Below are 14388 nucleotides of genomic sequence, written 5' to 3' on the forward strand. Positions count from 1 at the left end.
AAATAAACCCGTTTTGAGCTGCCCCCTTTTTCAGTTATCCGTTTTCTGCATCACGCGATCCCCAGATCCCTTCCATTTTTTTGCCCTTATAAAGTCGCTCGGCCGAGCAACCTAAAAAATACGACATAAAAAACAAACGCAGAACGTAACGAAGACAACAGCCTCGAAAGGAAGGGGAAAATGTATTTTTGCATTGTTTTTTTACCTGTTGCTAAATTTAGAATGTCTGTCGTCGGGTATTTGCTGACGTTTGTGTCGAAAAATTAAGCCTTCTGCCGCAAATAAACCCCACCCACCGCCGACCGACCTCTCGCCACCCCCTTTCTCATTACCCTCCCTGGCCGAAAATAAAATTCTGGGCAAAATGCGTCGTTACGCTTAATGAGTAATAAAATACTTTGCACAATGTGGGGAACAAATGCGATTGCTAACTCGCTCGCACGCAGGCCGTCTCGCTCCCACTCGCTCTGATCCTCCCACTCAGGTTTGCCAAAATTTACAGCGCCATTAGTTGCGAAAACAACAGCATCATACTCAGAGAAAATAAGATCATTTCAGGCCCAGGCCCAATTTTAATGTTTTATTTAAGGTCATTAGTATCTGAGATTTGTATATAGAATGATAATATACTCGTACTCATCATATCACGTTTTTGTATTCATCAAAGAAATTTAAACTAGTCTTTTGGAAATTGTATAATAACAAACGGCTATAGATTGTAAAATAAAATGTTTGTGATATTATCCCATCAGGAACATTTGATGTATGTAACATTTTCGGCCAGTGCATTCGCAACAGCGGATAGCGCAAATGTGGCGCGCGTTTTTAACAGCGTTGGCGATTTTTATGGCGTTTTAATCGCGAGAGTGGCGCGCGCGGCTAGAAATTTATTTTCGCCGCGGCCATGGAGCGTCCGCATGTTCTCTCTTTCTCTCTCTGTTTGCCCCACTCTCGGGCGTAACAGATGCTCCCCTAACCCCACCAAGTACTGTTATTTTTAGTTACATGCCGCTGTTGCCGACCTACCGACTTAAAAGCGGCGCGTGGGCGTTTCTGTCGCTGTTAAACTCGCGACGTATCTGTTAACAGAGCCCTACGATCAACAGATAACAAAATAGTTTAATGGACACTATATATAGATAATATCTAGATAGTTACTAACTAGATAAGATCTTCTTTATATTTTAAACTTAATAGTGAGAGCTATATGGTATTTTGTGTCTAGTGAATAAAAATTTTTAATGATAATGGCTCAGAAATTTAATTCATTAATCTTATAAAATATAACCTAATAATAATAATTATGATATTAAACATTTGCTATAATGTTATTACCATCGCTGTTACGATTATTAAATAGTTAGTTACATGGTCCAAAATGATTCGAAATATCTTCGAGGGGTTCTTTATCGTACCACCAACGTTTTTGTTTTGCTTTCAGTGATCAGGGCTCCCGGGGCTTCTGGGGAATCTGGGGGATCTGGCGCTGTCTAATTTTAGACGCAATTAGCAATGCGCACATTTTTGTGTGCTTGCGCCTTTTCGACTATAAATTTTTGCCACAGTTTATTTTAGAAGCTGCATGTGATCGGGTCCGCCAGCAACAACAACAATGGGGCGTCAAATTGGGCGTTCAACGCACAAACAACTGCGAGTGTATCTGTATCTTTAGCGTTGTATCCGTGAGATACATCCACACCTTTGGCTGTTTTTGGCCAGCGAGCATGATGTAAAACGCCGCCAACGTTTTCCGACCTCTCGTTTTTTTTTTATTTTGTTTATTTTCTTGTTGCTTTTCGTTGCAATTAAATTGGCATGCACAAGTGCCGCCTCTGCCGCCGACACCGCCTCTGCCGACGCTGACCGCGGGCGGGCCGCCTTTTGATCGGCTGCCAAATTGTAATTGGAACGCGAAGGTGTTGTCGACGTCCGCCACTACCGCCTATATATATATCCATATTGTTGGGGCATGTGTTCTCGGCATAACAACCTTCCCTGGCGACCACAAAACGCACAACACTCTAGACAACCCTCAAAAATGTCATAAATTCCCCAAAATTGTTGTGTGTTTTCACGAATCGATAGACGTGATTGTTGATTAAGTTAAATTTAATTTAGTTATTTAACAGAAATCCATCTTGAAGTATTGTAAAAACATAACCTTTTAAACGTTTTTTTACTCATCTTCATTAGAGTCAACTTTATTAGTTTCTGTATAAAAACTGCCAGGTGGTTTCGTTATAAAAAATATTGTAAGCACCCGTTTTTAGTCAACTTGAATGTTTTAAGCCTGGCTGACTCATTCCAATGTAACTTTGTTGACGAGTCGTGGTTTTGTTATAACTTCACTAATCAGGCTTTACAAATATTTCCCAAGAACAAACGTCAGCGATAACGTAATTTCCCTTTATATATCGTGTAACCCAAATATATGTCATCTACCCTTACCGATCTCAGTGTGGTTAAACTAATTACATGGTTATTTCCAGTTCTTGGAACTAAACCCATATTTTGCAGATAATAGAGGGCTTAAGCAGTTATTTAAAATATCACTTTCGGTTGTAACCAAACGTGTGTGACGCACTTTGGCTTTTTACTACCAAATAAACAATATAATTTAAGCTTCATCTTCATCTTAATATACCGAGTTTTCAGAGCAATACCCCACTTGTCATTCTGCTAATGAATGGTTAGTTTTCTGATGCCCGACAATTCCGCGTGTCGCGTAATTATAGTCAACCTTCGATAAATCATTACTCCAAACAAAACAACAAATAATATATGAAAAACGTGAAAATCCAACGCTGCACGTAGAAGCCATCAAGCTGAATCTAAGCGTCCGGCGGAGCACGTGTGATCCACGCAGCCTTGTCCACAACGATTTCCATTTCATTTAGCCCGTTGGCGGCTATCGATCAAAAGCCAAAAGGGCGACCTTCACTTAATTGAGGCGCACGGCATGCTGAATGAGTCGGTTGTACAGACTGGTCTGGAAAATGCTAGGGGGATAACTATAGCCACCACCCAACCACCCACTTCCGCCTAGCGTGCGCACAACCTTGTGATCTTGTTTACTGTTTAGCGACCCCCGAGCGGCAGATACACAGTACACAGCACAAAAAACCGAACCTGTCGCACTGGGGTGGCGTCATATAGCCAGCTATTTTCACCTTCTATGGGACGTCGTCGCGTTGGCCGCATGAATCAGCAAACCACGAACGGCGAGCCACCAGAAACCACCGCAGAAGCAGCACCAGCACCAACACCACCGCCAGAAACACAGCCTCTTGTGAATCCCTCAGTTAGCAGAGCCCAGCAGAGTCAAGCCAAACCGATCGCTGATCGAGCGACCAACCGGCCGACCGACGATCACCAATGGGGGTTTCGCAGTGTGATTTCCAAAAAGGAAGAAATGCCCATTCCCGCGAGCCACGGGGGCGTATGAGTAACGCGGTGTGTACTTTAGGTACCGCTCACAAGCGCGAGCGCGCACACACACACACGCACACACTGAAGCGAGCAGGTAGCGCCTAAAGTATAACCCTAGGTAGCCGCATTGCCAGTGCAACTGTATTGGTGCGGTCGTGTGGCTCGCGCTCGCGTCTCGCAGCGGCGATTTAGCCTACGAACCTGTCGATCAATCGTCAGTCGTCCGCCGAGAGCTCAGCGATAAGGTAGTCCCGCTACGCTCCGCAACAACCAGACGCAGTAAAGCAAATACTTATATATATATACATACATATATATAGCGCAACCATCCGAAAGCCGAACGATCGATCTTCAGCTTCGTGCCGAGTCGTTTCGGTCTTTTAATCGCACTGCAGCCAGAACCTGCTGCTCATTCGCCTGCCGTATTTCGTAGCGTGCGGTTCTATCGCTCCGCCTTGATAAACCGAACCGAAATCTAGAGAACCCCCAGACACAATACCATTTTACGTGCTTCTCTGCGACGCTGCGCGAAAGTGAAACCAAGTGAACTTGAATATAAAAACTGACAACTGAGTTGATCTACAAAAGCAAAACAGCAGTGAACTCATATTGCCAAGAGCAGCAAATTCAGATTTGCTGCCAAGTGAAACCCAAACTGTGCCTCAAACTCAACAAACAATACCTGACCGAAATGGTTACCGGCGTAACAGCAGCCAACATGACCAACGTTCTGGGCACAGCCGTTGTGCCGGCCCAGCTCAAGGAGACGCCGCTCAAAAGTGACCGTCGGGTAAGTGTCTTTCGAGAAAAATATGCCTCGAAAAAAAATCCGAAGCCAAAACCAAAAACCCCGTCAATGGATTAAATCAGAACCTCTAGTTCCCCGAAATCTGTGGATTAAATGAAGCGAACCAAACCGAGAATTCCCCTAATTGAGAGCCACCCACTTCGAGCTCGAGTTGATTTCCATTCGCGACTGTGGGCGACTGGCCCCATCAATCCCGCTGCCCAAATGCATTTCCTTTTTAGCCATCTCCCACATGGCTGGCTGGGAATAAAAATACGAAAAAAAACACTTGAGCCAGACCAAAAAAAGCCGCAACCGCCGTCGGCGCGCCAACACAAAGCGAATTTATCTCGCGTCGCGTTGGTGGCATTTACTATATGGCATATGGCATACTACTCCGACTACACACGCTCCATCCATTCATGAGTGCCGCCCAAAATTGGCTGGCGTAGCTGCCCACCAGCTCCCCAGATTCGGACTCGGATTCGGATTCGGATTTGGCTGCCACTTGGCGCGTGCGTCGCGTGGTGGCTGCAATTGTCGGTCATCAGCCGCCGTTTTTGGCCATTCGAACGGCACCGGTTCATTGAGTTGGCCAGAAAAAAAGCTGACTTCATGGGAGTCCAAATTTGGCAACTTGTGCTCCCTAGATAATAATGTACCTAGTTTTGGCATCTTCGAATTTCCCGCTCTGACCTTGTCGCATTCTCATTATTTTTGCTCATACCTGGCTGGTTTATTTATAGCCACTGGCTGTAATTTATAACCGCCAAACTATTTTTAAATAAATGCCTCGGCCGAGTGGCGCTATAAATAGAGCACGCGCCGTGCGACTAAATTTGGCCGCCAGCCAGTCAATCCGCTCCCCAGCCTCCGCCCCCACCTCCTTGATCTCCTCCAATCCAATTGAAGACCCATGCAGCTTCCTCTATTTTTGGGTCGCTGCATGAGGTCAAATTAGCCGTGCAAAAGCCGTGACTAATCGATGTTTTTTCCATTTCTTGCCTCTTGCAGTCGAACAAGCCCATCATGGAGAAACGCCGACGTGCCCGTATTAACAACTGTCTCAATGAACTCAAGACTCTGATTCTGGATGCCACCAAAAAAGACGTAAGTATCTGATAAAAATAGATAAAAACAACAAGCACAAATAGATGTTTCCTTAAAAAAAGAAAAAAATATTTTTGAAAAAATATAAAATATATTTTTTGAAATTTTACTAATTTCCAAATTATTTTCTCTCTACTTTTAGCCGGCTCGCCATTCCAAATTGGAAAAGGCCGACATTCTCGAGAAGACAGTGAAGCACCTGCAGGAGCTGCAGCGCCAGCAGGCAGCCATGCAGCAGGCCGCCGATCCCAAGATTGTGAACAAATTCAAGGCCGGATTCGCCGACTGTGTGAACGAGGTTAGCCGCTTTCCCGGCATCGAGCCCGCCCAGCGTCGTCGCCTGCTGCAGCACCTGAGCAACTGCATCAATGGCGTTAAGACAGAGCTGCACCAGCAGCAGCGCCAGCAGCAACAGCAGTCCATCCACGCCCAGATGCTGCCGTCGCCGCCCAGTTCCCCGGAGCAGGATAGCCAGCAGGGGGCAGCGGCGCCCTACCTCTTTGGTATCCAGCAGACGGCCAGCGGTTACTTTCTGCCCAACGGCATGCAGGTGATCCCCACCAAGCTGCCCAACGGCAGCATTGCCCTCGTGTTGCCCCAGAGCCTGCCCCAGCAGCAGCAGCAACAGTTGCTGCAGCACCAACAGCAGCAGCAGCAACTCGCCGCCGCAGCAGCAGCAGCGGCCGCAGCAGCAGCACAACAGCAACCCATGTTGGTTAGCATGCCCCAGCGTACAGCCAGCACCGGATCCGCCAGCTCGCACTCCTCCGCCGGATACGAGTCGGCGCCCGGAAGCAGCAGCAGCTGCAGCTACGCCCCGCCCAGTCCGGCCAACTCCAGCTACGAGCCCATGGACATCAAGCCATCGGTCATCCAGCGCGTGCCCATGGAGCAGCAGCCCCTGTCGCTGGTGATCAAGAAGCAGATCAAGGAGGAGGAGCAGCCCTGGCGGCCCTGGTAGAGGGTGTCTGCATATGCATATGCGCAGATAGCATCGCATAGCCCCCCCTATCGAATCTCCCGCTTTTAAGACTGACCCCCCACAACTCATCCAACTCACACACATGCGCAGGCGTTGTGCGCATGCGCGTAGACATTTCACATCATTCGCCGGGATTGCGCAAATGTTGCTTTGAAGTGTTGCAAACATGCGAATCCTAAATCGGTTCACGGCTTCGTTGGCTTAGTTTCCTCGCTTATATCCTGGAAACCCGCCGGCGAGGCTAAGAACCTTCATCAGACGCACCCAAACACACACTCACGCACACACACACACACACAAACGTTGTTATAATTTATTTATTATTATATTATGTAATCGATTTGAGAGAACGGTATTCTACCAGGACATCGCCAAACTACCTCAGTCCAAGTACTTGGTGTTGAATTGCCTCATGTATCATGTATTACTCTTTGAATAACAGCAAATCAGCGAAAGTCTTCCAAACACTCACAGAATATGAAAATGCGAAAAAAGCACTTGAAAAGCTGAAATACTTTTTATGAAAAAGATAAACGCAAAAGCATAACTCTTACACATAGTCGTACATCTCCATTTAAGTATAGGTTTTGTACCATAGCCAGCTAAGCCGCTTAGGGTTTCTCTCGCTCTTAAGTCTAATCAAAGAATAATTATATTTATAAAACACACAAATCTATTCGTAAGGCCACGTGATATAGTGAACATAATGAGCTTCTAAGAAAACAAAACAAGAATTTGATGCAAGCAAAAGCAAAAAAATCAACAAGAAAGAAAAAACAAACAAACAACACACTAAAAAGAAATAAATTTAAAAGATTCTACTAAAAAATCAAATACGCAAAACGGATTTGTTATTGTGGTTGGGGTATCTTTTCCTGGGTTTTTTCAGTCGGGTGAAAGTCCCACATTATGGTTCTTTTTTTTTTGTTTTAGAGGTCAAACGCTCTGAGTGACAGGAAACTTATCGAGCCCCCCGACTTATCGTAGCAAATTTCGACGCTAATTATTATAATGCCCATGGTGAAATTCATTTCGCTGGAGAGGATCGGCGGGGATTTCGACGATAATACAACTACGTTTTAAGGGGCTCGATTATGGCCGTTTCTGCTAATGTAATCGGCACGACGGGTTGAAGGTTTCTCTGTGGCCAGACCGTAACGGATATAGATATATGTGTGTCATAAATAATATAAAGGAATGCCTTGATTTTCACACATCCGTTCGATAAGCTAGTATTTTGAAAAAGTTCTGACGAAAAAAATACTTATAACAATCCTTTGTTCGATAGTATTTCAAAATATTTTGCAATTTAACCATTGGCTATTCCAATCGAAGTGATCAGCAAAAGTTAAGGCGCACAAGAGTATATTTTGAAATTCAAGGCAGGTTAGCTCTGATTGCAATAAATCCAAAATTCCATTAGCTGTCGATTCAGCATAATACCGAATTACTTGAGGATATGGAATTTCAAGAAGTTGTCCACTATAGCCGCAGGAAAGTCGATCCGGTTCGCGTTAGTTGGAACTCAATCGGATATCGCCATGGATCAAGAATGACCGATAGCGACAAATGCGCTTGGAAATTCCCTGGAACTATCCACTCGAATCCAGTGAGTTACAAGGTACACGATATATGCAAGTTTATCAGTCATTAGGGAAATCTGTTACCCAGTAGCAACCGAGTCACGCCCTTCAATTCTCATAGTGCCCCCACTCTAATCTAAGCAAATCCCTGGGCCATTAATCGTCATGCTCGTGACAAAAGTTTCCGCGAAGTCTGCGGAAAAAATACCGCATCATGCTGATAATATGAGTGCGATAAAGCGGATAAGTGAATAAAATTGTTTTCCATTTGCTGGTGAATCAAGTGCAGAGCGCCACCATTCAGTTGCTCATCACGGCGTGCCTGCCACTCCCTTGCTGCAGTGCGTCTGTATCTGGGCCTAGTCTCATTCGCCGCATGACTGGATCAGTATTCACCCGCCAACTATTCACAAAACTACCTCGTGCAGCCTCAAAGTCCAGGGGAAAATTCTCGTAAAAACTGAGTAAAGATTGCACACAGCCGTTCAGATGTCGCATGTTCTGGAATCTAAGCAATACACTGGAAACACGCTTCGAGAAAAGTCCGATTGGGTGGTTTGGTGGTTGGGTGGTTGCATGACCAGGCTTTTGCCCCACTGAACCGAAAGTGCACTCGATTAGTCACTGTGGGAGACGACCGACTTTCGACCCATCGATGAGGATTACTCATCGCGGTTCGTCTAGCTCGAAATAGCCTCGAAAATTTTGCCAGCATGTCTGCTAATTTACAACGAATCCCCTGTTGACTGTATAAAAACCCGCCCATTGAGTCATCATCATCGTTTGCTTTAATTGGCAAAAATCTGGTTTCTTTGGAGGACCAATTTTTAAATTAATCGTCCCCTAATGAAAATAGTCCCATTTGCCTTTGGCATTTGGGGTTTTCAAAGTAGTTGTTTTATTTTATGACTAATGTGTATCGAGGGAGCCTGAATCAGAATGGAATGAAAATATGTAGGTAGATAGTGTTTCCGTTTATATAATGATAACACACAAGTAACTTGTGATCTTTTGGAATTAGTAAAGAAACACTTAAGTAATATTTTTAGAAATGTTCAAGAAACGTTTTTTAAAAACCTTAAGTGCTGCTATAATTCATGTACGCTACCTAATTTCCAGATCAGCACTCTGTGCAAATCGCGATTTGCATAGCTGCATTCCTTAGACGGCAGTCAGCATGTCGTCTGATTTTTGGTTCCGCCTGAAAGTCGGTGGTCCTTCAATTTGATCTGCTTGGCACCACCACCAGCCACAATACAAAACGCATTCGCCACAGTTGCGCACAAATGAAATCGAAATTAAAGAACTTCAGAGCACTGGGTACACTCAGTACTGGGTTCTGAGTTCTTGTGGGTTTTACTTGGGTTGCAATATATGGGTGTAGGGAACTCGGGCAGTCAGGGAACTCAGGGTCTGTTGCGACATTTGAGGCTATTCGCGACTGCGTGGAATGCCGCCAGTCGCCAGTTGTCACGTTTTGCTCTGGCAAATGACCCCAAAAATGAATGAAAAAACAAAGCTGTTTGTTTACGACGACTCGTGTAGCATTCCGTGGAATTGTGTGCGGCATGGAGCAGCTCACTTCGCATCGCATCATACCACACCACGCCACGCCACTCCACTCCACTCCACTTCATTCATGGTAATTGAAGATCGAGCCGTCGTCGTCGTCGCAGATTTTTCGGCGAATTGCCGCCCTGATAATCCGGAGTTGGAATCGCCATTCGAATAGGAGGCTGCAGCTGGTGAATTCGGGGAGTACGCATAAACAAGTTGAATGACCCAAGAATTTCGCGACTCTAATGCCAATTCCGATTCCAAATCCACATACACTTCCACTACCTGCCAATTGGCAATGTCAAATGCGAGCCAAGTTTAATGACTCGCCGACTTCTCTTGACACCCGCACTGACTTTGTTTGGATTATTGGTGTATTTTCGGTGTTTCAAGCTTTGTTTACCATGGGCTTTTGAACCCGTTCCGCGAGTCTTGATTAGAGGCAGCGCATATGAAATGAGTCTGAGTCCCGCGAACGGGGATCTCGGAAATGTTAGGTGCTATTGAACCGTGCGCGGCGGTTCAAGGAGATTGGCCGCGACGAGATTCTAGCTGCTAACTGGGCCTAAACACAGTTACACAGACGGCAAGGTCGTTTCGTCTGGTTTTGGCTGGTTTTTGTTTTAGTTGTATTGCTTCTGGGCTAGCAGACGTGCTCAGCATAGACAAGCGGCGGAATCGAATTCGGTGGCTTTGACATTCAACTCGCTGTCCGGCGGTTCAAGTGGCACCACCATCCCCAGCCACTGAGCAAGGTCAGTTCTCTAACTAGCCCAAGCAAATGGGGTTCACCTACTTTACACTTTACACTGCGCCATTAAAATTCGGGTGAGGGTGTTTACACACTCTATCGCTGATAGGGCACCCAAACAAACACCTGAGCTGAGCCACCGAAAGGAACCAACTACCTTATCACCTTGAGCGGCACGTGATCGCCCGATTCGATGGTTCTAGTGGTGCGAACCAATTCCCCCCGAGCAACCTGATCGTATGCCATTGGATCCTTGGGGTTGGGGGAGCTGGCTTCGCTGGAATCTCCGCGGCACTTGATGTAAATATCAACGGTGCTTCGATATATGTGCATGTATCTTCAGAATTTGACTTACAGAGAGAGAAATTTGTAAAAATAATATAAGCATATCATTTTAGCATCTATGCCATGTTACACTTTAGTGAATGTTTTATTTTTTCAAGATAGATGTTTACTGTATTTGAAAAAATGAGAAAATAGTTTAAATCAGTTTAAAAACCTTTAATTTTTCTCAGTGCACTCGTTTCCATTTCGATTGCATAAAGTTTCAGACCCCGTGCATAGCAAACTGCAGGCCACGCAAAATATTTCACATAAATAAATATAGCCGCTTATTTTGGGAAATTGAAACAAGCAATGCGAAGTCGAAAAAGTAAATAAATATATACAAATAAATAAGGCAGCTAATACAGCAACGGAACCCACTCGAATCACGTTTTCTGTCACGCAATTTGAGTTCTTTCATTGAAACTGATTTGAAACTGGAAATGGCGCAGTATGGTGGGCATATGGTCTTCGTGGCTCCACATCCCCAATTCCCCCACTTCCATTTCCTCCCCAAATGGTTATTGACTTATCAAGTAAAGTGGTGGAGCAAGAGCGAGCGATATGGTGGCTTCGCTCCAGGAGTGGGTTAAGTCCAAAATGGGCGATTGAATGGGCAGCTTCTGGTTGATAATGGTCAGCGTTTGTTGCGGTCATTCGTCGCATAATCTGATAAAGTAGGTTCAGCCATTTGCGATTGAGTGTTAGCCACAACTCTAGCCATGTTTGCAGTCTATATAGTCTTCAGTCTAGACTTTATCATCGGTAATTGGCCATATCTTTGGTGAAATGCTTAATTGGATTGTAATGTTAAGTGAACGTTTACAGGTGTATAATACTAATACTAAACCTTCTCAACAAGTCTAAAATTGATAAATTACCTGGAAAACTGATTGTATTTATTTTACGTTTCAAAAGAAAACGAAATAAATTGCAGGAGACATTACTCATCCGCCACTTTTCAATCTTAAAGCTGCCTAAAATTACTAAGGCTCCTGCATTACTTGTCTAATCTCCGATATGTGTCACTTTAAAATATCGCAATACCTACCAGCTGGGAACTTCGAACAGGTGTCTAAGCTTCGCGGGTTTCGGTGTGGAGTGTCGTCATTCTTATCGGTGTCGCACTGTCGGCGAACTGAAAGCATAAGTCGATGAATTAAAAAAAAGGTGGTGGTGCGCGTGCCAGAGGAAAATGCCATTGCTTTGGGATTGAGGCTGACTGGGAGGCTGGGGCCTGACCCAATGCACCGCAAGTGGAAAATTTTCATGGTTTACATCAACGATTCGAGACCCGCCAATGAGAAGTGTCAACATGTGCTCGTCTGATTAGCACCGCCAAAGTCATCGCGGTTTTGGGGACGTCAATCGTCGACCAGGTGCCAGTCGCGGTCGCCGTCGCCGTCGAATTGTGGAACCACTCGGAGGTTCGGCCCCGGGGAATTCACGCCCACTCCCACTCCCAGTTCCAGTTGCAGACCCACTCCCGAGACACCCGTTGCTCCGCCGGAAATTAGCACTCATCTCCGCCGGTCTGCTGATTCCACAGAGAACAATTTCGACTGTAATTGGGCGAACTTAGGATCCAATAAAAAGTAATGCTTATATTTTATTATATAAACTGTAGATTAAGTATTTGAAGTGCCAAAGTATCTAAAATAACTGAGGGGTGATAGATCTCAAAGCAAGACATCTCTTAAGTTTGTACAATAAATATTTCAAAGCTAAAATTTATTTAATATATATTTTAAATTAATGACTAAGGATTAAATACACATTAATTATAATGATGTATTAATTTAACTACTGACAAATGTCCAGAAGTGTTATATATATATATTTAAACAAATTTGAAAGTAAGTGGGATCATTGGCTTGTATTAAGTTTTATTAATTGTAGATTTCCAGTTTTGATATGAGGAAGAATCAAAGAGGAAACAAGATTTATCTGATATCCAATTACATTATATATTATTCTGAATTCCCCAGCGCTTACTAAACCTGATAATATTTTTTTCCGTGTTCCTTGTAGAGTGGGCCTTTGTTTTGGGTACCTGGAGGGGAATCATTTGCCATTCGGCGCGGCGGTTACCAGTTTTCTGCTTTCTGTTATTCTGATATCTGCTTTTGTTGTGTTGACTTGGCACATTTTTGTTGTGATTTATTTGCGCGGTGTTTTTTGATTGAAATCACCAAACAACGGAGCATTGACGTTGACGCAACTGTGGGAATATTCCACTGCAGCGTGCGCGGCTGTGTTTGCTTAACTGGCTGCTGTGGCTGCCACCCTTGGCACCTGCCCCTCCATCCCTCCAGGCTCCGCCGCCCCCCTGAGCCACCCGATTCCGCCGCCCGCCGGAGAGCACACGCCTCCTGCCGCAAAACGTGTTAATGGATCAACAGTTTTGTGTTAGTTTTTTAGGGGCGAAGTTGGGGAGGAGGTTCTAATATTTTTTCCCGTATTATTTTTCGACAGCCCCACCCCCTTTTGGTTGGGCACATAAGCACTCGATGAAAACTGATTGATTGCCCCGCTAATCAGCCGAACTAAGTGAGCTTTTGTCCCGTGCCCGTCGGTGTGCGGCTCCGAATTTGCAGTGTGATTCGTTTTTCCGCGAATCGTGTTTGTTGACACAGTCATTTGGAGCGTGCGAAAGCGGAGAGTGTTTGCTCGGATTACTGGACCACTCAGTCGTAGAACCCTGGACACCTCCTGGACATCTCCTACTCGTCCACTTTAAGCGCATTACGCCCATGTGACGATGATCGCGTTGCTCCAAACGTGACTTCCCTAGCGTTTCGCTTTCATGAACGACGGGTACTTGAACTTCGGAAAATGAGTTGACAATGACATTATCATTAGTTGTTTATTGGGTCGATATATGATATTACAACGGTGAGTCATCTAATGGATGGCATTCAAATACATATGGTGTCTATTGGCGGGAGTCGTATATTCAGTCATTTGCGGTCAGAAAGTAAAGTTAGACATCTAAAGATAGAAAATATATAACATTTAATTAGCCGATCATAATTCAGTTTAAATTACCTTTAGGGTATTTCCAAATCGACCTATATAAATACTCCCAAATGCTCCATATTTCAATATTTCTTTTTCGGCTATAAATTCAATACCGATTATCTTTCAAGTGGGTCCCGTTCCTCATTTTCCGAAGCGTGTGCCGTGATATGGTTTCAGTTCATCAATTATATCACACTAGGGCACGTGGCTTACATTTCAGCAATCAATAATATGTTTTGGGAAATGCCAGCCCAGGCCGGGGAAATCCGCCAGTTATTTTGGTGGGAAACATCCGCTTTGAAGCGGGCCGCCTCAAAAATAGTCGCACTTAAGATGGGGCTTAACTAACGGCTATGGGGAGCTCATATGTACTTATCCACCAGCAGGTCACGCGGGCTGTTTGGGGCATTTAGGTGTTAACGATGGACAGTTCAAATGGGGCTCACCGCCACAAGTGCTCGACAAACTCAAGTGCATGTGTACTCGCTGTCGGATGAGTAATGGAATTCCCATCATGCAAAGTCCGGGCCTGATGGATCCTCTTGATAAGGTGACTTTGACAAATGAAATTATTTGGCGAATGGGGCAATATGGCAGCACCATAAATTAGTCCGGCCAAGAGCTACTGGCTTTGTTTTATTGGGTCTACATAAAAGAGCAGGGGTAGCTGAGTAAATTGGCTTTATGGATCAATTAATAGAACAAATATTTTTCGCATATTTTTTTTAGAAAGATCTCTCTGCCATTATTACCCTTCCATTGATAAGATAAGAGCCTCTGCAGAAACATGAAATCATCTCATGCCAGATACCCTTCATTATAGCATCAATCTAGTCATGTTCCA

The 14388-nt window shown here is 44.7% G+C and overlaps 1 protein-coding gene across 1 annotated transcript; it reads left to right on the forward strand.

Moving 5' to 3' along the window:
* The first annotated feature begins 3636 nt into the window (after positions 1-3636).
* On the forward strand, positions 3637-7067 carry LOC117140621 (protein hairy). The gene is made up of 3 exons (XM_033303640.1): positions 3637-4219; positions 5231-5326; positions 5469-7067. The coding sequence occupies exons 1-3, from the start codon at positions 4121-4123 to the stop codon at positions 6285-6287; spliced, it is 1014 nt and encodes a 337-aa protein (XP_033159531.1). The 5' UTR covers positions 3637-4120; the 3' UTR covers positions 6288-7067.
* Positions 7068-14388: the final 7321 nt, after the last annotated feature.

The sequence above is a fragment of the Drosophila mauritiana genome, chromosome 3L (genome assembly GCF_004382145.1).
Source record: "Drosophila mauritiana strain mau12 chromosome 3L, ASM438214v1, whole genome shotgun sequence".
In the NCBI taxonomy this organism is placed as follows: Eukaryota; Metazoa; Arthropoda; class Insecta; order Diptera; family Drosophilidae; genus Drosophila; species Drosophila mauritiana.